The 24,535-nt window shown below is 41.1% G+C and overlaps 1 protein-coding gene across 1 annotated transcript; it reads left to right on the forward strand.

Moving 5' to 3' along the window:
* The first annotated feature begins 4,122 nt into the window (after window positions 1-4,122).
* LOC121933796 (protein shisa-7-like) lies at window positions 4,123-23,983 on the forward strand. Its single transcript, XM_042473786.1, has 2 exons — window positions 4,123-4,505; window positions 23,331-23,983. Exon 2 carries the CDS (start codon window positions 23,432-23,434, stop codon window positions 23,981-23,983), a length of 552 nt encoding a protein of 183 aa, XP_042329720.1. The 5' UTR covers window positions 4,123-4,505; window positions 23,331-23,431.
* Window positions 23,984-24,535: the final 552 nt, after the last annotated feature.

The following is a 24,535-nucleotide window of genomic DNA, read 5'->3' on the forward strand; positions in this document are numbered from 1 at the left end:
CTCCAATCCAGTTATTGCCTGCAGGCCAATGACTGTGTGATATATGCAATAAACTGCTACAGGGAAGTGAACTTGGCGTTGGTGAGACAGTAGTCTCTTTGAAAGTACAGGCACAAAAAAATGTAGGCATCTGTATTGATCTGTATCAGAAAATAAAATATGGCTACTTGTATCTTCACAAAGAGCAGGTCTTTTGTAAAGCTAATGAGTCTTAACTGCATGATTCCAAAATACCTTGGGTTACAAGACTCACAGCAGCAAAATATTGTTACTGGGTAAATCCATTCTCCCCAACACCCGCAACCCACACTTGCTACAATTTGCAGCTAAACTCAGAGGGAACAGAGAAGCCATGGGGCGAAACAGTAGATGGCATCATTGTTTCAATTAATAATGATTTATAAAAAGGCCTGGTGCTTTGAGCCTGTGAGCTTGGCAGCACTGCACCGCTGCTGGAGACAATAATTGGTAGCCAATTGAACTCTTGTTCCTTGCCAGCCATTTTGAAAACAAAGGCTGCTGGAAACAGGGTGTTACATGTGATTTCTTCCCACAGGCGATTCTGAAAGGCTTTGCAATTGTGTACTTCAGCTTCCTGCCTTCTCCCCCACCCTGAATTACAGTGGTCCCTTGGTATCTGCTGACGTTTAGTTCCAGGATCCTCAATGGAAACCAAAATCTGTAGATACTCAAGTCCCTTTAAATGCAACGGTGTAGTAAAATCATGTCCCATATATAAAATGGCAAAACCAAAGTTTGCTTTTTTGGAATTGATAGATATATTTTAATATTTTCAAGCATGGCTGGTTGAATTCATGACTAAGGAGTCTGTGGATACAGAGGCTTGACTTGTGTGATGGGCAGAAACTCAATAGGTAAAGCAATAGTAGTAGTGCATGGTCCAAGCAAAGGTTCTTATGCCATACTGATAAAACTACATGGCCCCGCTTTTACTCCACTGTGAGTGAAGTTTCCCTATCACTGTTTCCTTGCTGGTTCTCTTTGGTCCAGTGCTTGGGACTTTCTCCAGTGCTTATTCTATAAACTTCTTTGTTTCGCAGTGATAAAGAGGAGGATACTCTGAACATGTACCGTATGCATTTCTGTCAGTAGCAGGTACTCTTGTTGTTGATGTTGTTGTGGGCCTTCAACTTGTTTCTGACTAATGGCAACCCTAAGGTAAACCTATCATGGGGTTTTCTTGGTAAGATTTGTTTAGAGGGGGGTTTGCCATTACCATTCTCTGAGGCTGAGAGAGTGTGACTTGCCCAAGGTCACCCTGTCAGTTTCATGGCCAAGCAGAGATTTGAACCCTGGTCTCCAGTGTCATAAGAGATTATCACACAGAGGCTTACCGTCCTTAAAACGTGGCTAGATCATCCCTAAAGCACAGGAGTGTGATCACTGGTTGCGCTTGTCTCCTGTGATGAAATTGTCATGCAGGCATCCTGTCATTAAAACGTTTGCGGAGCCACCATTTCTCTGCATAACACAAGTTCCCATTATGCAGAGAAATGGTGGCTCCATGAATGCTTTAATGATGAGATGCCTCCATGATGATTTAATAATGGGACACAAGCGTGATTTGAAATCACACCCTCATGCTTTAGGTGTGATCTCAACACATTTTAAGGACGGCAAGCCCCCATGTGATAATCTCCATAGTACAACACTCAAACCACTATATTATACTGACTTTCAGCAGGTACCCTACCCCACCCATATTTCTGGGATACCAAGTGTGTAACTATCTTTTAGGCTTACCTATGGATAGTTTTCTTAATCATAGATTGAGGGTCTTTTCACACTAAACAACTATTATTACACTATAACTGCCATGGCAACATCTTATGGTTACATCTCCTGGGATTTGTAGTTTAGGAAGGGACATTTTGAATTCTCAGTCAGAGCGCTCCAGTGCCTCACCAAACTACAAACCCTCCAAAATGAGAACCTGAACTGCTCACTTACCCACTGTCTCTTCCTATGACCACTCCTGTAAATATTTTTCCGTGCTCTTAATTTTAGCTGCGTTCTGTATGCAACTGGGTGTAATGTGTGATACTGCTACTGTTATTATATACTATGATATTTTATTTGTATTTTAGCAGAAGGGGGGGCGGGCTAGGGGATTGGGATCATGTTACTACTATTTTTAAATGTTATATTGGACTGTTGTTACCCGCCTAGATCCTCGAAAGGGAAAGGCAGAATATAAATAAATAAAGAAATATATTATTGTTGTTGTTGTTGTTGTCTACGGTTGTAATAAAGTAGATTGAGGTGAGTAAAGTACAGCCTTCGGGAAGGTATCAGAGTGTAGCTCCCAGCGTTCTCAGCCAGCATCACAGGCTGGTCAGGAATGTTGCCTGACAACATCTAGAAGGCTGCACACCTTGCTTATGTGTGAAGTAGATCATGCTGCTCAGGTAAAATGAACTCAGGCAAAACGTAACCACTGTCATCGCCAGCAATCATGCTCATATAATTCCTATGTGAAAAGCTCAGCCCTTGGTTATTGATTTGTTTTCCAGGCTCACTTCAAGGTGTTGATCTTGATCTTTACAGCTCTAAACAGGTTAGGGTCTGGGTGCATGTATACTGCAGAATTAATACAGCTTGATACTACCTTAATTGCCATGGCTCAATGCAATGGTTTTGTGAACTATTTGGCCTTCTCTTTGTGTATGCTCTGGTGCTATAACAAACTGCAAATCCTAGGATTCCATAGGATGGTGCTACAACAGTTATGTGTTTATGTGTTTGGATGACAAGCTGTGAGCATCTGTGGTTGGTACCTAATGCACAAAACATGACATCACTAGGTCTCAAGTTTAGGTCCAGGGCATGGGATGAGTCTAAACTGGTAACCCCCCCCCCACCATGCTACCTGGGTTTCTCTGTCTCTCCTCCCCACACACCCCTCTGTAAAAACTAAAGAAAAAGGAGTACATTTGTTTTCTTTCTGATACATGGTAAGCAGCAGGACGGAGATTAAAATTAATTTACCTTAATTTTAACATAAAAAAATAAAAAGAGATCTACTTGTTCCCTACCTCCTGGCTCCTGCGCATACTTTACCAGGAGGCAGGAAGGGCCTGAGCACTGCAGAGGACCTCAGTTGTGTGTGTGTGTGTGTGCCTTCAAGTGACTTAAGATGATCCCATGAATTCCATAGGGTTTTCTCAGGCAAGGAATACTCAGAGGTGGTTTTGCTAGTTCCTTCCTCTGAAAAATAGCCTACAGCTACAGCTTTTAAAAAAACTCTTTACACAAGATGCCAGGCAAGCTGGCTGCAGCAAAGGCAAATTAAAAAGAGAAATCTTAAAACAACATGGTTTGAGAGCAGCTGAAAAGAAATAAACAGAATAAAAGAAACATAAAGTGGCATAAAAGCCACTCTGCGGAGCCTGGAATCAAGCAGGTTATATGAAAAAGCCTCCATTTATTGCGTGTGTGTGTTTTAAGGCTGTAATTTCATGTCACAATTGACATTAAGGTAAGTGCCAGTGATTAATATGGACCAATGGAAAATTCTTCTAACAGTGCACAGATTTTGGAAAGTGAGAGGCGGCCTCTGTGTGTGTGTGTGTGTATGTGGTGGGGCTTTATTAAAGCTATCAACGTAATCGTTGTCTTTCCCTTCATCCCAATTTTTGGCAGGTTCTGGCAGCCTTCTAAAAACACTGGCTAAGGCAGCCACCAAAAAAGGTTAGAGAGTCCCAAGCATAATCCATCGTTGCCTTCATTGTGTACAGGAATACGATGAACTGGAACAGCTGCTCCAGTTTCCAGTACTGGAACAATATGAATAGTTCCTAAGAATTAGGATGTCTAGGGTTCCTAGAATGCACATTTTAAGATGAAGTAGAATGAGACGGCAGCACAACTTTCCTCCACTCTTTTCTTCAAGCAGAAAAGAGAGAGAGAGGGAGACTGAGAAGAAGAGGGATAGAAAGGTGGATGAATTATCCTACTTGATTGACAGCCTTCCCTGTCCAATCCCATGCTCCTGCATCCCACTCTTTTTTGCCCCTTCCTTTGCTGGATGCTCACTCTTTTTGTTAATGAAAGCTCTTCCTACTCAGCCTCTTCACTCCTTTGGGACTTGGAGCAGTTTGGAGGAGGGGGACACAGGTTTGAGTGAGGGGCTGTGGTTATCCATCAAGCACATTTCCTGCGCCAATCGGAACAGCTTTCTGCTTGCCAACCAGCCAATGGAATACTTCAAGCATCATGTCTAATTCATGTGTTGCCTTGCCTCTCCCAGAGTGGAATTCTATTTTTTAATAGAAAGTACCCACTTTTGAGGTGGGCATTTTTTTTCTATTAGGAAAAAAAAATAAGTATTTCCTTACTGAAGGTGTGGAGGAACATCTGGAATTTCAAGCACTCCCCCTTAGAAAAAAGGAACAATAGCTTTTTGTCATTGCTGGACTGCAGCAAGAAAAATCAACAGTAACAGAGGGAGTATTTTGTATGGGATTTTTGAAAAACGGATCAAGGTAAGCCTGATATTTGTGTAACATGGCATGAGACAGATTATGTGCCTCTAGGAACCAAAGCTGGGTGTGCCAGATGAGCCTAAAGTGGCTCAAGAAAGTGGAAGATGGCAAGTACTGCTATGTGGGGCAGAATAATGGATGGGGAAAAGATCTTTTAAATAATTTGGCTATGTGTGTATGTAATGTACCTGATTTATTAGATCATGCTTTCCAGTGCGCTCTGTATGTATGTACATGGACATGGGTGTGTGTTTCAAAATGTACACTTTTGCTTCAGAGGTTATTCTGGTTTGCACTACACAGACATAACCAAATCAGATTTCATGTCAAAAACTAATGGATACTTTGGGATGTGGGAGAAAGGTTATCGATCTCTGGTGCAAAAAGGACTGACCAGTGTTGTGCAATACAGAGAGATCTTATTCTGGTGCAAGCTCAACCCAGTTTGAGTATCAGGTGGAAGGGCTGTGTTGGAATTCAGATGAGATGTGGCATTGCTCTTGGGATGGCTTGAGAGGAAGGTGGTCCCTGATGTGTGTGTGAAAGAGAGATGAGGCAATCATTATGCAATTGATTTTAATGGTGCATATAGTTTGGCTAGAATGTATGTATATATTTAAGTATGTGTGGCAATGCTTTGTGTCCCTTTCCAAATTCTTACAGATTTGCTTGAGTGTGTGTGAATGCATGTGCGTGCATCGTTGATTGCCTTTATACAACTGTTCTTTGATTCTGGGAGGTTGTCTGCTAGTCTGTTTATGTACTGGAAGCTTTTGTGCATTGCAATTTGATGTTCAGAACTGTGTGCTTTTGTTTCGTGTGTGTGTGAGAGAGACTGCTGCAGCTCTGGGCATGTGACAGATCCTTTGTGTGTTTGTGCATATCAAATCACAGGTTGTGCATTACGTCTCTTTCAGCTTTGGGTATGTGGCGGCTTGTGTTGCGGGAGGGAGGCTGGGTTGTAAATACGTTACTTTATGTGACTGTATCTAAGTATGTTTTCCTTTTGGGACACATCCCTTTGATTGAAATTATGGACTGACAGCTTTTAAAAGATTGCTTCCTGTCACATTTACACATGAGGATTACTTGCTTCTTCCCCTCCTGGTCTTAATCTCTTTTACACACGCACAAATGCTGAATGAAGATGATATAAGCTGACTCTTCTGATATGTCACCGACTGGCAAAGCCGGCATAAATTAACCACAGTACTCCCCCACTCGCTCCCGCTGTCTCCTGGAGGGCTGCCGCACTGCACTAATGCCTGGATTTTAACTGAGGAACAGATACAAAAAGAAACAGGTGCCAGGTGTGAGTTTGTGATGACAGGATAGGGGCACAACTGATCGCTGTGCTATTCTGCACCTACATGCCTCTGATGTCCTTAGTGTGTATGCATGTTTGAAAAGGGTTGGTTTTGTGTACACATGAGGGACACTTGGACAGGTATACTAATAAGTCTGTGTTTGTATGTGACCAGAGATAGCAGTGAACATATATATGCAATTTGTGAACATGGGCTGGATTGCATAGAGACACAAAGCCAACACACACACATTGCATAGGAAAGGAGCTTAGAGAGTCGTGGATGCGTGAAGTCCTTGCATGCACACAGAGTTAGACCAGCATGAGTGCATTTGTGTGTACCCTGACATATGTCTATGTGGTTATTTTAATTTGAAATAGCCACATTTGAGGGTTTTCTGTCTCTGACATTATTTTTATTTGTTGTTGTTTTAGTATTCTGTTTATTGTCATGTTTTGTTTGTTAATTTTTTTTAAAAAAAGTATGTCTGTGTGAGCAGCAACGTATGTGCACGAAAGGGCAGTAGTGTTTGTGTATGTGGGACAACACGCAAGTTGAAACTCATGGAAGCAGCATCCTGCCTTCCAAATCTCCAGTGAAGCTGGTGTCACAGACAATATTTGAGGCCGAGGCTGTGCCCACTCACAAGTGTCTGGTAGTGGAAACTTACACAGTGAGAGGAGGGATCTGTCACAGAAGAAGGTTATCTGGGGGCACTCCAGGTAGTCTGTGATGGACAGGTGTGGAAGAAGATGGAGCGATGGAGTGAAGGAAAGACGCGGGGCAGAGTCTAATAGGATGTGAGGGAGGCAATGCATAGCATGATTTTAAAAATCAATAAAATGAGAAAGATTTGAAAGAGAAGATGGATCTGGCTAACTACTTGGCAGAGAACAAAGAGTGGGGTGGTGGTGGTGAATACGTAGTGAGCTTAATAATGTGTCTTGCAATATTCCCTGTCTTCCAGAAGACCCACCTGGGCTTCCAAACAAGGTGCAAAAGGTAGGGTAGGTAAAGCTCCTGCCCCTCTCATCCTCTTTCTTGAGTCCCCCTGATGGGTTTTTTTGTTGGGGGGGGTTGCCTGGGGAAAGGCTGTGGTTGTGAAGGATGGCGGATGAGAGGAGAGAATGGACTCTGCAGTTTCCATGGCAACGTTGCCATGGAAACAGCAAGGCTGCCTAGATTCTGTCAGATGAATGAGGACCAGTTATTGGGGAAAGAAGGGGAGAAAAGGGGTGATGGGGGGGGGAGAAGGAGTCATTTTGGCCTTGATGGACTGCCACATGCCTTCTATAAAATAGGTTTCCTCACCTTTAAATGGGATTATTTGTGGACCTTCTGAGAGAGAAGAGGACCATAGGAGGACTTGTGGGATTCCATGAGTTCTGATTTAGGATGCTGAGGTGGTGGTAGTAGTAGTAATAGTAATACCTAATGAGCTGGAGGATGCAATTATGAAATCTGGCATGCAAGACCTCATGACAGTGCCTTCTGAGTAACTTGGCTCACTTTTGAGACCATGCTTTTCTATATGAACTATGCTGAAAGGGGAAGCATGCAGAAGGAGGTTGGCAATAGTGGAAGCGCACAATCTGCACATGACAGCCCTTTTGGCAACAAGTACTGGTGAATCACATCATATTGCCAATATAATGCATAGCATTCTGGCTTGATTACTGATAAACATTATATCATCATCATCATCATCATCATCATCATCATCATCATCATCATCTATTTATTTATAGAGTGCCATCACTGCACATGGTGCTTTACAAGATGTAATACTCATCCCATAGCAAACCTTCCTTCTCCACTCCCTGAAGTAATATGGTGAGCATGAGGGATATGATTGGGAAGTCAGCTCTTGTCAGATTCCTTTCATCAGATTCCTATATCATATCAGTCTCTCGTGGGCACAAGCATGTGGACAATCATCCGCTGCCTTGCAGTGACGATGCTTAGAACAGAGATTTGTGAGTAACTGTATATTCTTTCTGGCTGCATGTGTCAGCCTGCAAAGATCTCTGGGTAACTGATTGTTCTGACAATAAATGGCTTCACTTTCAGGGCCACGTTGAGAGTGATTTCTTGGAATTCCTTTTCATCATCTTTTGTACTTACTGTTTAAATGAATTGGTTTAATCAGTAAATTGATCAAATTGAATCAGTAAATTAATCAAGTAGCCACCCATTTTAATAATTCTCCCCGTAAGTTATAAGCGCATTCATTTATTTCTTGAAGATGTGTTCATTCTGGGTTTTGCTACAATAACCGAGAATGTAAAAGAGAATGCTAACGATACACTTTTATTCTACAAATGGACAGTGTGTGTGTGTGTCTGTGCCTTCAGATCGCCTGTCGACTTATGGCAACCTAATGAATTTCATGGAGTTTTCTTAGGCAAGGAATACTCAGAGGTGGTTTTGCCAGTTCCTTCCTCTGAAACACAGCCTACAGCATCTGGTATTTGTGGGTGATCTCCTTTGTTTATTAAATATTATTTATTTATTAGCAAAAGAATGTATAATTCAGTGTTCTGGCAACCAGGATTCCAAAAACATTGTGCAACAAAATCATAATATAAAAACAGAACCAAAACAAAACTTTATTTAGGAACAGAATATTCTAAAAACCAAATTTTTAAAGCCAAAGGAGAGACAAAATTATACAATTTGATTGTTGGCCAAAGGTCAGGAGGAATAGTGCCATCCTAATTCAAAGTTATCTTCTATTTCCTTCAATATTTTAAAAAAAACAATGAACAATCATATTTTACAAATACAAATATGAATTTGAATGAATGGATTAAAGTTATGAATTGATTCAAAGGCAGATGATTCATGAACTAAAAATGACTGCATCTTGAAAATGTATTGAACACTGTAGAGTAATTACTCATTTTGTGTCTATATGCCAAAGGTATAGTTAAAGCAGTACCTGATTCATAATAGAAATGTTGGTACAAGATGCTGATGAGAAATTATGAACTGGCACTCTGGCATTCTGGATAATTTCATAGGCCATGATCAGAGACCATTAAGACCATTAAGAGTGTTTTAGTATGTCATGGTACCACTGTATGTGATGAGTCCCAAAAGTAATGGAACTGGCAAATTATTTTCTACATATTTAACAGGACAACTCTGTGTCTGTCTGCTGAGAAGTTAGTCCCGTTTAATTCAGTGAGGCCTACTCCCAGATAAGTGGGTATAAAATAGCAGACTAATTCATAGAGAGGAATATACCTTGCATCCAGGACAAGGCTATGGACCTTTCTCCATCTCATATAAACCATTCGGTCAAAGTAACTCCCTACTGTGTGCTTCTGGTACGTCACTGCAACCCTTTTGATAATATAGCAAAATAGCTATCACAATACAGTTGGGATGTGTGTATTGAACTAAAATCTGATTCAGGTATGTTTGTATGGGATTAGCCATTACTGATAGTCTTTCATGGTGTCAGTTTGCCAAACACAGATGGATGAGGATTACATTTTCTCTGTGTTGTCAAATAAATACCACAGATTTGAGAAATTTACACTGCTGTCAAAGAATCTGTATATACTAAACATTAATCTTACTTAACATTAAAATAGATAAGAAGTCTCTTAAAACCTTAGTCATCTTTTGTGCTCAATGCACATTTATGGGTGGACTAGGTTTACAGAGTGCATTAGAAAACATGAACGTAAAAACAGGAGTTAATAGTTACTCCAGATTCATTACATCCAAGGAGTTATGATTCTGTGTACAGTAGGCTCTTGATATCCGCTGGGGTCTGGTTCCAGGACCCCTCATAGATATCAAAGTCTGTGGATGTTCATGTTCAAATCCCATTAAATACGATGGCATAGTAAAATGGTGCCCCTTATATAAAATAACAAAATCAAGGTTTGCTTTTAGGAATGTATATATTTTAAAAATATTTTCAAGCTGTGGATGCTTGAATCCATGGATAAAAATATCTGTGGATACAGAGGGCTGACTGTACTTCTTTCCATCTAATCTAGGCCAGTGAATCTGCCTTATATTTCTAAACCAACTCTGTGATCAACCTGGTTCTTTTGATCCAGCAATGAAAATGTATTTCTTATTATTTATTTGAGGCATTTATTGCTTGTCAAACACCAAGGTGCCCAAGATAATGCACAATTGATAAAAAACACTTTACGGATACTAAAGAAATAACTAAAAAAGCAATTAAAAACCATCCAAACAGTTTAAAAAGACATGACAGCAGAAACTCCTAATTTAAGGCAACACTGAATAGTCTTCACTGCTAGAAACCCAGAAGAGATGGAGCCTTGCTAGACTGAAAACTGGAGTGAGCTTCTGTACCTTTAATGGTTATGTAGAAGAGGAACTTTCAGCATATGTTGCTTGTTCCCTGACTCCATGACAAGCAACATCTGCTGAAATTCCCTTTTCTACACAACCCATTAAAGTTACAAGAACCTTTTCCAGTATTAACTCTGACAACCCAGTTTGGGAGGAATTCCACAGTTTTAATGCTGCTGTAGAGAAAGCTGTGCCATACCCACCAGCGTAGCCTCACAGGATGGTGGGATATATAACAGGGCCTCTGCTGATGATCTTAGATAATCTTAAATAATAATTTTAGATATCCCGTTAAACAAGAAAACATATCCAGAGGTAGCTGTGTTGGCCATATAGCAAAGTATACGGAGCTTCGAATGCTTGCAACATGTATATTAGCATTTTGGTTGGACCAATTAAGGTATCACTATCTTCTGTTAAGCAAGCCTTTCAAGAGTAATTGGCCTGCCTGCCTCCATATATCTTTGTTGCTCTTGGTTTAGATAGATCGATCATGTTGATAACATGTCCTGGCTCTGCCTTGGAGACACTTTACAGATGACCAGCTGAGTAGTTTTTACAAACCTGAGTTAAACAACTCCCCAGTAATTCCCTTATATATAAAAAAGGAAAAAGGAGGGGATGTTCCTTCTCTCTCTCTCTCTCACATTCTCGCTTAATTTCTCATTTGAATAACCGATTTTCAACCAGATGGAGAGGAAAAGATAGGCACCTGCTCCATGAAGGCAAAGGCACACAGTGATCTGCAGAAAGGCAGACACATGTTTCCACAGTCACACGCACAGAGAGAGAGAGAAAGAGAGAGTGCAGGCGAGGAAGGAAGGAAGTTAAGCAAAGATAATTTATCAGAATGGACAGAAAGTTGGTATAGAAACATGAGAAGAAATCTATGCCATTGGAAACAACTCTGCATATCCACAAATTCATACAGAGAGAGCGAGAGAAAATCGATTACACATTCTTAAAAATACCTGCAGAGCCGTAGAGCATGATGATGCAATATGAATTCGCATTCCATACATACATATGCATAAAATGGCTAGAATCATTCACAGATATGCAAAATTATCCCCATCTCTTCCTCACATATGCACAGACTTTTATCCTCACAGGCACCAAACAGACTGTTATAAACACGAGTGCAACCTCCCCCCGCACAGTCTAGCTCAGGGAGCTTAGAAATCTTCAAGGCTGGCACCCCATTGCAAAGAACAAAATGTAAATGTGTGTGTCTGTGTGAGCTGGATATTTAATTTATCCAGTATCCTAAATATTGTGTTTTAAGCACTGGTGATATGTGTGTATGAGAGAATCTTCAAGCTAAGGAGATGTTTTATGTAATAGCAATTGGCCCAGTGGTGGCAGAGAAGGGGCAAAGCAGTATAAAAGGGTCATAGCTAGGTGCAGGATTGTTAGACGCCTATTAGTGGGATCCCATAATTTGTGAGGAACAAATGTTCGTCAAGATGTACAATCTAAAATAATTCCTGAGATGCTTCTCTCTTTGGATGCCTATCCATCTTTATATATTTTATTTCCCGTCCTTGTACTCTTTCATAGTCCTTTGCACGGCACACTGACTTCTGGGACCTTGTGATCACTTTCTTCATACTGAGTGGCCCAAAATGGAAGATGTATTGAAACTGCAATTCATTGGTTGCAAATTTATTCTGGGTTACAGAGCCCATCCTTTCTTGAGATAGTATTCTAATTGGATATATGTATATTTTTTAGGCTAAAAGTAAGAGAACTTGCAGATTTGGCAATCTATTATCCAGTTATGTTGATGCATCTTTGGTCTCATGTACAACATGTGATACACTGTGTAACAGATTTTCTCAGCATCATCTTAGAAGTGCCATTCTCGTAAAGGGAGTGCCTCCGCTAAAAAAATTCTTGTTGTAACATTTAAGTATGCTTTCTGTCCTTCTTAAGAAGTACGGCCATAAACACATTTGTTTCTACTGATGATGTGTTATCATAACGATATTCCTACTCTGTAGGAGAAGAGCCATGTGGATTACCGTGGCTGAATGGTTGAGTACTTGCTTTTCATGAAGAAAGTCCCAGCACCTTCAGATAGCACCAAGAAAAAGACTCCTGTTTGGAGTCCCATTAAGCTACTGTCAATATACACTGTGTCAAATAGACTAATGGACTGACTTGGCATAACACAGCTTCGTATAATCCTAAATACAGTACAGATTTAGAAAGTTGGTGTACATCAGGGCTGGAAAACAGCTAGCCTGTGGACATCAGGGGGTTCTGCCTGTTTTTGCAAACTTTGGGCCTGAACAGACAGGCCAAAATAAAACTGCTTCAGGTCACTTTGGAGGTATGCTTTTAAAGGGCACGCACATCTTAAGAGGCCAAAAGCCGTGGCAAAGCTGCACTCTAGTCCTTAAGACTGGACCGTGGCTTTGGTGTGACTTCCGGCCTCTTAGGACGCATGCAGCATTTAAACAGCATTCCTCCAAAGTGACCTGAAGCAGCTTTATTTTTGCATCTCTGTTCAGGCCCTTTGATTCCTCCTGCTTCCTGTTCTTTGCCTAGTTTTGCTCCAGGAAAGAGGATCACGACTCCTAGAAATCTCAAGGAGTGACAATTCTCTTCTAAAGCAAGATATAGGACTTTGGTTCAGTGTAAAAGCAACCAATCCTTTCTGATCTTGGAAGCTAACTATGGTCAGCCTCTTTTAAAGCTGCTTAAGTTAGTTGATGGCCCAGATCCCATCTGATTTTGGAATCTAAGGAAGGTCAAGCCTGGTTAGTACTTGGATGGGAGACTGCCAATGAATACTGGGTGTTATAGGCTATATTTCAGAAGAAGGAACTGGCAAAATCATATCTGAGTATTCTTTCTCTAAGAAAACTCTATGAAATTCATGGGGTCACCATAAGTCAACAGGCAACTTGAAGGGATGGATACGGACTCACACATACACAGAGACCTTGTTTAGTCTCACTTCCAGCCAGAAATGAATGTCAGGTCTTTTCTAATTATTAAAATTTGAAAATGTATTGCTCACCTCTGGTTATATGTGCCTGTTTGACTTCCTTCTATTGGATTATGAGGACAAAACATTTCAGAATCTGCACTGAATGTAACAATCAAAAGAAAACAAAAAAGAACGTTTGCTTTGTTATTTAGAGGTGTCATTATTCTGATGTGCAAAGATGTTCAGGTTTAGGCTCGACTTTAAGTGTTCACATGTCTGTGAGCCCTACTGAATACAATGGATATATAGCTGAATAAATCTGTATTTCTGCTGTTGACTGATTACTTACTTGATTAATAGAAATGTGATTTATTGAGAGGACGGTGAGAAACACATTTCTGAAGTAAATGCAGCAACAAGGCTGGTCTTGAAAAGTGTGCTCAGAGCTCACTTCTTGGACTACAACTCTCCAGCTGACCTGGACAGGACTGGGGATTCTTGGACCTAGAGTCCAACACTCCTTTCCACACTTTTTTGGAGCTCTGACTGTCTCAAAGTTCTGCTGAACAGTCGGTACCATCCCTAGTAACAGAGATTCATAGTTTTCTTTAATTAAGGATGTAGCTTTGGTAAATTTAAATTTAAAAAAATTAAGTTGATGTTGAGTTTACATTTGATGGTGTGCGTTGTAACACAAGCCTGGGGCAAGCGGCACAGTTAGATTAATCCAATAAATATAAACAGCAGCAGTCCCTTGTGGGTGCTAAGATGCTCTATTGGTGGATGGGCAAAATAGCCACAGAACCACACTCTGGTTGGTTTCCAGGAGGAAATATTAGGTTTTATTTCACTCCTTATTCCTGCCCCTTCATATTCATGCTGGTAGGTAGCTGACAGGGCAGACAAATCCCCTTGAACCATGTCAGATCAGGTTGGTGTCTGTTCACAGGAGATGGAGCTGCATTCTCCCATCACACACACACACACACACACACACAGAGTGCCTTCACAGCCCTGTTACCTTGATAAAGTCAGTATGCGGCCACATGTTCCAACCACACGGCAGTGTGTCACTGCCCTGGGGTAAGCTGCCTCTCGCTCTGTCAGGGAGGTGGACTGGGAGGCGAGCATCAGCTATGTAAAGAAGGCTCCAGGGCTCAACAGAGATGGAAAGATGTTCATTGCACAGAGCAAGGTTGTGAACGATAGTGAAGGAAGGGATGCGTCACCAGGTCTCTGGTCTGGGAGGTCTCTGGCCAGGGGCTATCATACAGTAGGGTGGGCATGGAGAGTTGGATCTTGCTCTTGGCGAGTGCCTAGAATTTATTTTATTCTTATTTTATTTTTATTTGACACCGTATTCCTCACAGCAGTAAAGCCTGGGTGCAACTCTGTAAGTTCAGACTGACATAGTAATAGCAAATTGAAGTTCTTTTTGGCCCTGTCTTCCTCAAAGCCCACTTTGAAAAGAAGGCCTATGGTATGCCATAAGTCGGAAATGATTTGAAGGTACACGGCAACAACAAATGGCACAAGCTGCTTTTTTGCTTTTAGATCTACAAACCAATGGTGCGGCCAGCCCTGTGTAAAATACCGCATATAGTTTTAGTGACTCTGTCATGAAAAGAATAATCAAAGCTTTTTTAAAAAGGGTGCCAGCAAGGGGAACCATAATAACTGAGGGATTGGAGCCACTTTCCTTTGTGGAAAGGCATACCTTCCAACATTTAACAGATAAAAATTGGGGCATGTGTGGTTAAGCACCATCAGAATGTGGTCAAAGTGGCACAAGTTATTAATGTAGAAGTCAAAAACTAGGAGAAGCTGCAGCAGTTTGCTTTTGCATGTGCTTACGTGGAAGGGAAAGATTTCACCCCACCTCTCTTCTCCCCTGCTGAGTTAACTGAGTACAAACTACTTCTGCACTTTAACCACTCAGTTTGCAATAACTGAAGTAGCCTAAGGAGAAAGAAGGAAGTGAGAAGAGGAGAGAGATGGGACATTTTAAAAGGAGCTAAAAAAGTGGGAGAGCAGAACATTTAATCAGGCTTGTCTTTGCCAAATCAGAACAGTTGGCGGGTATACAAAAGCTGAAATATTCATGGTTTTCTTCCGTGGGAAAAAGAACTAGACACAGAGGGAAAGCATGACAGCATTTAATAATATTATATATGGTACTGAGAATACGAAGAGGAAGAAGTCCTTACACCTCCTGTAATGTGTGGTTATGTGAAATGTGTGGTTATGAAATGAATTGGCAATATGGACAAAAGAAAGGAGCTCTTTATATAATATACAATTAAAGTATACTTCCATTTAACAACTTGCCTAGTCTCCATAGGTGGCACAAGATTGTCAGAAGTGGAAGAACACTTCACATTAAAGAGTCAAGAATGCCTCCGGGAGGGCAGTTAGTGTGAGAGATCTGTGATGTAAACTGATACTCATAGGAATGTTTTCTCACCACCTCTCTTCTCACCATTTCCTCTCTCAGATCTTCTGCCAAATGAAGCTAGGATTAGCATAGCACCCTGAGTAATGTTCCTATCCAACCAAAATTCTCTCCAGGCAAGTGAGAGGGCTGATGGAGTATTGATAGACCTGTCCCTCCTCTACCAGTTTGTTTGGCTTCCATATTCATTATGGAAAAATGGTAACAGCAGGGGGGTTCCCTTTCTCTGTGGCTAGCATGGAAATTCAGCCTCTTGGCCTCTTGAGAGGCTAGTAAAAAGACCAATGGCCATTAACGTTTGCAAGCCTCTTGATACGTCTGTATGGATATATGGAATTCATTATCACAAGATGCGCAGATGGCTACTGGTTTAGATGGCTTTACTAGACAATTTCTTAGAGGATAGCTATCAACCACAAGCCATTAAGTTTTTATTTGTTGGGTTATAGCTTTGTGTGCCACTGAACAGGGTAGGATTTGAGGACAGGCAAATCAGGCACCTTCATTGGGTGACAAGCCAGGGGTACTCTACCATCCTAGTCTATATGCTCACATATTCATTCACTAGATTGTTTTCACTTTTTTTTTCACTTCACTGCTTCTCTTAACTTGCAAATATGTCAAGGTCTTTCTAAACAGTCTTTCTAAACAAAAGTTGCAGTGGGGGGATTTATGACATTAGTGCCCATTTAACGAAAAATGTACAGGTTAGTACAGTGCTACTCAAAATGATGGTTTGTGGACCAATGCTGGTCCATGAGCCATCTGCTGCTGATCCCTGGAGAGCTCCCATGGAAGAAAGAAACAGTTGTAGCTAATGGCACAAATATGGTACCAGTCCCCGACATGTTAGGAAACACAAATTTGCAGTTTCCCACATCAGGTAGCTTAGGAAACACTGAGTGCTTGTGATCAGAGCCACGTGTATGATCATCTTTTACTTCATTGCTTAATGCGGACATCCAAAAGACGTATCCGCATTATGAAATGGCCCATAAATACAATTAAAAGAACAAGATATTCAAATCTGAAGTAATGACATTGAACTGCATTGAATATCAGCTGCTGGGAAGCAGAAAAGACCTATGGCTTTCATTCCTGGCATTTGGGCTTCCTAGAGGCATCTGCTTGGACGCTGTGAGAAGCAGGATGCTGGCGGACTAAATTAGATGCTAAAAATTATTTTATGTTGTAACAGTAGAGAGGAGCAATTTAGATCAACCACTGTCTCTTTTTGCACATCCCACCTACAACTGTGGTGTAATGGCTGGCTGAGAAGTTCTGTATTTCAGCAGCTTGTGGCTTGCCCTGTTCTTTGATTTTTATTATTCCTGGCTTTATCGGTTTAGTAAACTGCAGTTGATGTGATCTGTTGCTTCTGTTTTTGTTTCTTAATTTCTTTAAACTTTCTTTTTTAAGCCTTCCTTGTTGTTTTTAGCTGTCCTGGGTATTTTTGTAAGACAGCTGATACCTAAAATTTAAAAATAAATAATTAAATTGAACTTTGGTTTAATCCAGCCAGGTCTCCTATATTCTCATGAGGCATACCTGTTTTAGAAATGCAGGTGTAATTTTAGAATAAGGATTACCATCTTTCTTTTTCATGACAGGATTTTTCCCGGAATGGCATCTACAGATTTTAGAAGCATTTGTTTTATAATGCTTATTTAATAGAATGATAAATTTTGTGTGTCTCTCTGCATGTGAATTTTTTAAAAGTAATTTTATTTTATTTTTGCAAAAGCAGTTCAGAATGGGGAGAGAAATAAAAGTAAGATGGAACAACCAGCTTATAATAACGCTGGAAAGACTATCATAAATTTAAGTGTATATCAACATAATCTCTCTCTGTCTCTGTGTAAATAATATTTATCTCCAGCATGATACAATAAGATAGATATTTAAGTGAAGACAGAACAGTAAGTGAATGCTAAAAGTGTGATGTTCATCATTTTAACCTGAAATATAGTATTCTTACACCTCTGAAGGCTTGCAGAATCCACCTAAACTGTCCATCTGTTAATCTCCATGTCATAGGAACATAATTTACATGCATGTGAAATTTTGCAAAATATGTTTTTTAAAAGCAGGTTAATACAAATTGTAATAATGCACAACTGAAAACACACTCACACACCGGGATACTTATGTTATCTGAAATTATTATGAGGTTGCTTATAAATAGGTTGACTAAGCCAGGATACTTCCTCAATGGATCAAAATGTTTTTGTAATCTAATCATCTAATTTATATTTAAAAACTGTATATTTTCGTGCTGTATTTTAAAAAATAGTTTCCATTATTATTTTTGGGCTGGAGGCAGTCTTAAGTTGCACACTGAAATCAAAGGAACAGAAAAAAAAAACCCTGCCTTATAACAGGTAAGGCTATTGGTCCATCTAGCTCAGTGCTGTCAACAAAAATTAGATGAGGCTCTCTATAGTTTCAAGGAGTCTTTCGCAGCTCTAACTGGAGATATCAGGAGGAATTGAATCTGTGGGACACTTTCATGTACATCCCAAGTAGGTATGAGCTGCAGACCTTTGCCAATGAACATTTCGTATCAGTGTTTCCTGAAGTTGATTAAGTCAGGATTCAATCCATTGTTACTGTTGCTGTTGCTGAATTGTACACTAGGTTTTGGTAGTATGAAATAATACAGTTGTTCACATTATTGCAAACTGAATTCAAAGTACGAAAGAGCCACCTTCGATCTTGTGCAAAGGGAAATATGGGATATAAATAAAATAAAACTAAAATAAATGTTAAAACTAAAACCTAAAATGATAAAAATTAAAAGCAGTTTGAACTCAGTTAATGCAGAAGGGAGGGTAGAATCTTTCCTTTCCCAATAGGCTCAGGCAAAAGCAAAGTGCTGCTGTCTATCATAGTTTTTGTGTTCTTCCTCCTTGGTAACTTTTGCCATCTTGACACACTCGTATATTGCTTGGCCACACGTGTCCCACTTTTCATCTTGGGGGGTTTATAGGAAGTTGCTAAGTGTCATGTGTGTAGAGATCTTAAAGTGGTGCTTTTATGAGATCAGGTGGACTCCAAAGCATGAGCATTGCTATCTAATTTAATTAGATATTTCTATGCTTAGGGACTGGAGATTCTCTCACTGCAGTGGAGGAATGAGCATTTATTTCCATCCAGTGCATAACATAACTTCATAGTACCTCATGAACCATACATCAATATACCTTGTTTATACACATTTTAATCTACACCTGAGTTGCTACAGATCAGGGATTCTAACTGACTGATTCAGAAGTGAGAGAATGGAAGGTTTTTTTGTTGCCACTGTTGTTTGGATCTAGGAAGAAACTCAATGTTGTCTTCCGCAAATCATTCAACAGTGTACAAGCACAGTCTTCCCCATTCTGGAGGCCATGCTGAACAGGGATGATAAGAAGATAGTTAAAAATGTTTGGTTGGGATGAGATAGGTTATACTGGTAAATCCCAATCCACCTTCTGCTATCCCTGAGGTAATTTTTTGTGGTGGTCTAATGTTGTTGTTTGTTGTTAGTTGCCTTTGACAACTCTATGAATTAGACATCTCCATGTCTCCCTATCCTCAACCTCTCTGCTCAATTTCTGCAGGTTCAGGCCCATCACCTCCCTGACTGAGTCCATCCATCTGGTGTGAAATCTTCCTTTCTTTCTACTGTCTTCTACCTTTCCCAGGACAATTCTGACTTTAGTATTCAATTGCATATCTTTGCACTTTAGGATTTTGTCTAGTTCTTTCATGGTTGCCCTTCCCATTCCTAGTCTTCTTATTTCATGACTGCACTCTCCTTTCTGACCAATGTTTGATCCAAGGTATGGATAAATCTTCAACTCTTCCAATTTCCTCATTATCTAGCTTGGGTTTATGTAAAACCTCTGTGGGCATTATTTTTGTTTTCTTGTCTGTTTGACTTTCTTTAGCAGTTGTTCCAAGTCTATGATGCTTTCTGGTGTCTATACATGGCATCAATGGGACATTTTGCTCCAAATAAAGTATCATCATCAGAAGAGAAAATTGCTGCAGGACTGTAGAAATGGAAGGCAGTGTGAGGTGACTGCTTTTGGTGGCATATATTAAGTAGAAGCATTAGTAGACCCTGTCTGTTCCCCCTGGGCCTTTCCTACCCACATTGTTCATCTCTATTAGAGGACAGAGATGTATGTGTCATTGAGCCTAACATGCTCCCTTTAGATATGATACTGTCTCATTGTTAGAATTCAGGTGCCACCATCTGTATGTGGCATTGGTCACACCATCTTGTTGTTGTCTTCAGATACAAAGTGTCTTGGACTGGCCTTGAGAAAGGTGACATTCCCTCTCCATGCCGATAATGATTGCTTCTGCCCACTCACCAATGCTATCTACATTATGCATGTGTTGTGTACCTTCAAGTCGTTTCTGAATTTTGGTGCCCCTAAGGTGAACCCATCATGGGGTTTTCTTGGCAAGATTTGTTCTTGGCTGTATGCCATTGCCTTCGCCTGAGGCTGAGAGCATGTGACTTGCCTAAAGTCACCTAGTAGGTTTTGTGGCCAAGTAGGAATTGAATTGTGGTCTCCAGAGTCATAGTCCAGTGCTCAAACCATTACACCATGCTGCCTCATTTTCTAAAACCTGCTAGTTAAATGTAAGGGATGTGGTGGCTTAGTAGTTAAGCTGCCAATTCTGACTATTGTAAGATTGGAAGGTTGGCAGTTTGAGGCCCAAGTGCTGCATGATGGAGTGAACTCCCATCACTAGTCCCAGCTTCTACCAATCTAGCAGTTCAAAAGCATGCAAATGCAAGTGGATAAATAGGTACCACTTCAGTGAGAAGGTAAAAGGATTCAGTGCAGTCATGCTGGCCCCATGACCACCTGAGTCGTTTTCGGACAACGCTGGATCTTTGGCTTAGTAACGGAGATGAGCAGTGCCCCCCTACAGTTGGTTGGACTACCAAGGGACTACCTTTACCTTTTAAAATTAAATATGAAGACTTAATGAACTTCACTGGCCCAGAGAGGTATAATTTCTTTCATCTTTCTCACACTCATCTTTCATTTGGGCAGAACCTCCATTTATCTCATCTATAGTGCCAACCCCATAACATCTTTTCTGCTGGTTCTTATGAGAATGGATAATTGTTATTATTGACGACAGTATTTGTGACAAAAGTGTTACTTGAAGTAGCATTGACGGAATTCAGCCCTGAAAGCATTTTTTCCCCTCTTACAGACCTCAAGAGATGTTTATCCAGTTTATTGCTTAAGCAGAGCAGTGGGTACTCCTTGTTCTTTGCTCAAATGTGAAAACAGATTATTGTGTAGGAGAGCAGAAGCTTTGTGTCTAGCTTGAACTTAGTCTAGTGCTGAATAGGGGGAGAAAGAGGAAATGAAACTGTAAAGCGAAAAAAAACCAAAAACTGAAGTAACTAAAATTGAGCCTGTTGACCTAAAACAGCTAGGCTGAGGCCATCTGCCATAGATGGCTCAATTTGGTGACTGCATTCCAAGACCCCAGCTTGCCAGTTATTTAGTTTATTGCTCTATTTTCACCTTCTGTAACAAATGGGTTTAGGATGATGATGATGACGACGACGAAGATGATGATTGCCTTAGAAACAAAGACATATTTGAACTATCTATGTATTAGCATGTCTAATTCATGATGAAGGGCTTACTGAATCCTACAGTTGCCATTACCACTGCCAGTACTACTTTCCTTACTCCAGAGTACTCAAAGTGGTGTGTATCCCCTGCTCAATTTATCCTCATGACAACCCCATGAAGCAGGCTAGCCTGAGGGATGGTGCAGTTCTGAATCTGTGTCCTCCCAGTCCAGTGCTCCAACCACTACACCTTCTAGTCTGCCTATCATTGGTCCTTGCTAGCTTGTATTGCAGAAAAAAAGTATCTAATAGGAGAAGAAAAACATCCAGGAAGGCATCCAGCTTAAAGATAAGTAAAGATTAGGTACAAGGCCAGTCCAACATTGGCCCATCCGAGGCAAAGGACAAGGTAGCACCCGTCCATTCCATATACAGAAACTAAGCAGTTCAGCTCCACCTTACTGACAATGCTTTGGATATGGATCTCTAACACCCATGAGGGCAACAGGTTAATTTAGGAGTGCAGGCAGGCTGTATGGTATACGCACCACTTTGTCCTCGAACAAGGATGAATGGCCAGGAAATTCAGGAGTGGCAATTGTCAGTATTGCCCATCTAGCATCAGTCAACTCTAGCAACTGCCTCATTTTGTCTAATGGTATGACTGGCCCTGTGTAGATATATGTAAAGGAAGCTCCAGGGAAAACTGGAATAGTGGCTGGCAGAAGATGCAAAGACAAGTAGCCCATTGTCTAAAAAGACAAGTAGCCCAAAATGTCACTTCCTGTCATAGTCCATAGTGTTTGTGCCTGCGAGAAGGGCTAGGCGTAATTTTGCATGTTTTCATGTCTTGGGGGTCAGGGGCTATAGAAGTGGGGTTCAGGAACTGCACTATGCCCACCCCACTCCCCACAACTATTGCAACTTTCACCTGCGCCAGCTGCCTTGACAGTTGTCTGCCTGCTGCGAGACGCAGAGAAGCATAGCAATTTGCTACAATCACCACCCTAAGAACTGGCAACCCTAGCTTTGAGCCGACACAGTGCACATAGATTCAGTGTATTCATGAGTGCTGCCATAACTAGGGCAACCCCTCTCCCAACGTGCATGTGTCAGGAATATTATTGCTGGGATTTGTAGCTTTCAATATTTGCCCAAGGATGACAATAAGAGGCACTGGCTCTGGACACAAAGTAGCATTAGTAAGGATTGCGGACGGTCTACTGTAGGTATGGGCAACTGTGGAAGGCTAGGGGGTTGCATTAGCCCTCCAGTAGACTTTGGAGGGCAGCACCTTTCCATTGCACTTTCTCCTGCAAAACACACGCACACACATGCAGTTGGCCCTTCTCATTTGTGGCTTTGGCGTTTATCACATGGAACGAATCCCATACAGAAACTAAATTTAAACTGAAAACAACCTCCATTTGTGGGTTGTTTTTTTTAGATGATGTTTGCAGTTAACCTGAACAGAAAGTTGAAAAAAACTACATTTGCAGGATGTTTTTCAGATGACGTTTGCATGAAAGAGAAATAACCTGATTAGCCATGGTGGCAATACAGAACCTCCATTATCAGAGGCAGAATACTGTACCTCTGAATATGAGATTACGGGGGTATATGATAGGGTGGGTTGCTGCCTGCAAGCTCTGTTTGTGGCTTCTGGAAAGCATTTGTTGAGTTGGCCCATGGCATTTTGCCACCTGAGGCAAAGATGAGGTAGGTTGCTAAACCTGGACTGCCAGTGGCGTGTCACTTCAGTACTGATGATGGGCTAAGATCTTTCACCCTTCCCTACTTGCATGGGGCCAGTTTAGGGTATTGTTTTAATGTGTATGTTTTTAAAGTGCTTTTATCTTTTTAATTGTATTCTATGTTTAAACAAGTCATCTATTTTAATATTGCAATAGTTCAATTCCATTTTAATTGTCATTTTTGTAAATTTTTAATTGTACTGTGTTTTTGATCCCAATTCTGGGAGAAAAGCAGAATATAACTGATGATGATGATGATATCTCATAGCCCACACAGTTCTGTCATCCAGCAGAGGGACATGCCTAGAAGACCAGGATCTGCTGCCCTACCTCCACTGTTGGAAATTGTATTTTTGAGCCAGAAGGTCTTTTGGTCTAATCCAGCAAGGGCTCTTTGTAATTTTCTTATATTCTTTTTATCTTTGCAGCATTTCTTCCTGGATTTCTTTTGTACACTTTTTAAATACCTGGAGCAATCTGCACTGGCAAACCCTGCTCAAGCATCTTGGCTGTATTTCTTCTGCTGACCATGTACCAGTTGCTGACAGTAATGCTGTATGCTACTCTGGAGGCCCTTGCTGGGCGCACAGCTTTAGCTGTCATTCAGGTACCCCATCACACAAACCAGAGTTGGGGGTTGCCCAGCTTGCTGGCCCACCTGAAGCGCTTGACATCATCAAATACCAATGCAACCATGAGTGCAAGCAGGGTCCGGCCCTCTGAGACGTGCCAAGGCTATTACGATGTCATGGGGCAGTATGATGCTGCATTCAACTGTACTACGGGGGGATACCGGTTCTGCTGCGGCACATGCCAGTACCGGTTCTGCTGTGATGACCGATCCAGGAGGTTGGAGCAAGGGAAGTGTCGGGATAGCCCTCAGTGGTTTGCCACTACTGTTGCTGGCACAGCCACAAATGGACCCGATTCATCAAATGGGAGCAAGCAACAGGGCAACAGCACCGTGTACGTCATCTGTGGTGTCATTAGCTTCACTTTAGCAGTGGGAGTTGGGCTCAAATTCTTCTTCAGCAAAGCTTCAAGGAGACCACATGGAAGAGAACTCAATGTGCCCAGGTAAGAAAATACAGGTCTAATATTGTATTCTAATTCTGATCTCCGCTAGTTTTTGTGCAAATGGAAGAAATTATAGGAGTGGGAATGATGTTCAATTTGTAGTCTACTTGGACTCCTAGATCCCTTTCACATATAGTCTCATTCAGCCAGGTGTCACCCATCCTATATCTTTCCATTTCGTTTTTCCACTCTGTGCAGTACCAACATTTCTCTGTGTTGAAATTCAGTCTGTTCAGGTCATTTTGAATTTTGATCCTGTCCTCTGGAGTATTAACTACTACTCCTAATTTGGTGTCATCTGCAAATTTGATAAGTATGCCCCCAATTCTGTCATCCAAGTCATTGATAAAGATGTTGAATATCACTGGGCCCAGGACAGAGACCTGTGGGACCCCACTGGTCACTTCTCTCCAGGATGAAAAGGAGGCATTGTTGAGCACCCTTTGGTTCGGCCAGTCAACAAATTACAAATCCATGTAATATTTACATTCTCTAGCCCACATTTTACTAGCTTGTTTGCCAGAATGTCATGGGAAACCTTGTCAAAGGCCTTACT

Source organism: Sceloporus undulatus, chromosome 6 (genome assembly GCF_019175285.1).
Source record: "Sceloporus undulatus isolate JIND9_A2432 ecotype Alabama chromosome 6, SceUnd_v1.1, whole genome shotgun sequence".
Classification (NCBI taxonomy): Eukaryota; Metazoa; Chordata; class Lepidosauria; order Squamata; family Phrynosomatidae; genus Sceloporus; species Sceloporus undulatus.

What these genes read in the sequence shown, in the direction of transcription:
- LOC121933796 (XM_042473786.1), top strand. Translation starts at nt 23,432, where the DNA reads ATGTACCAGTTGCTGACAGTAATGCTGTATGCTACTCTGGAGGCCCTT.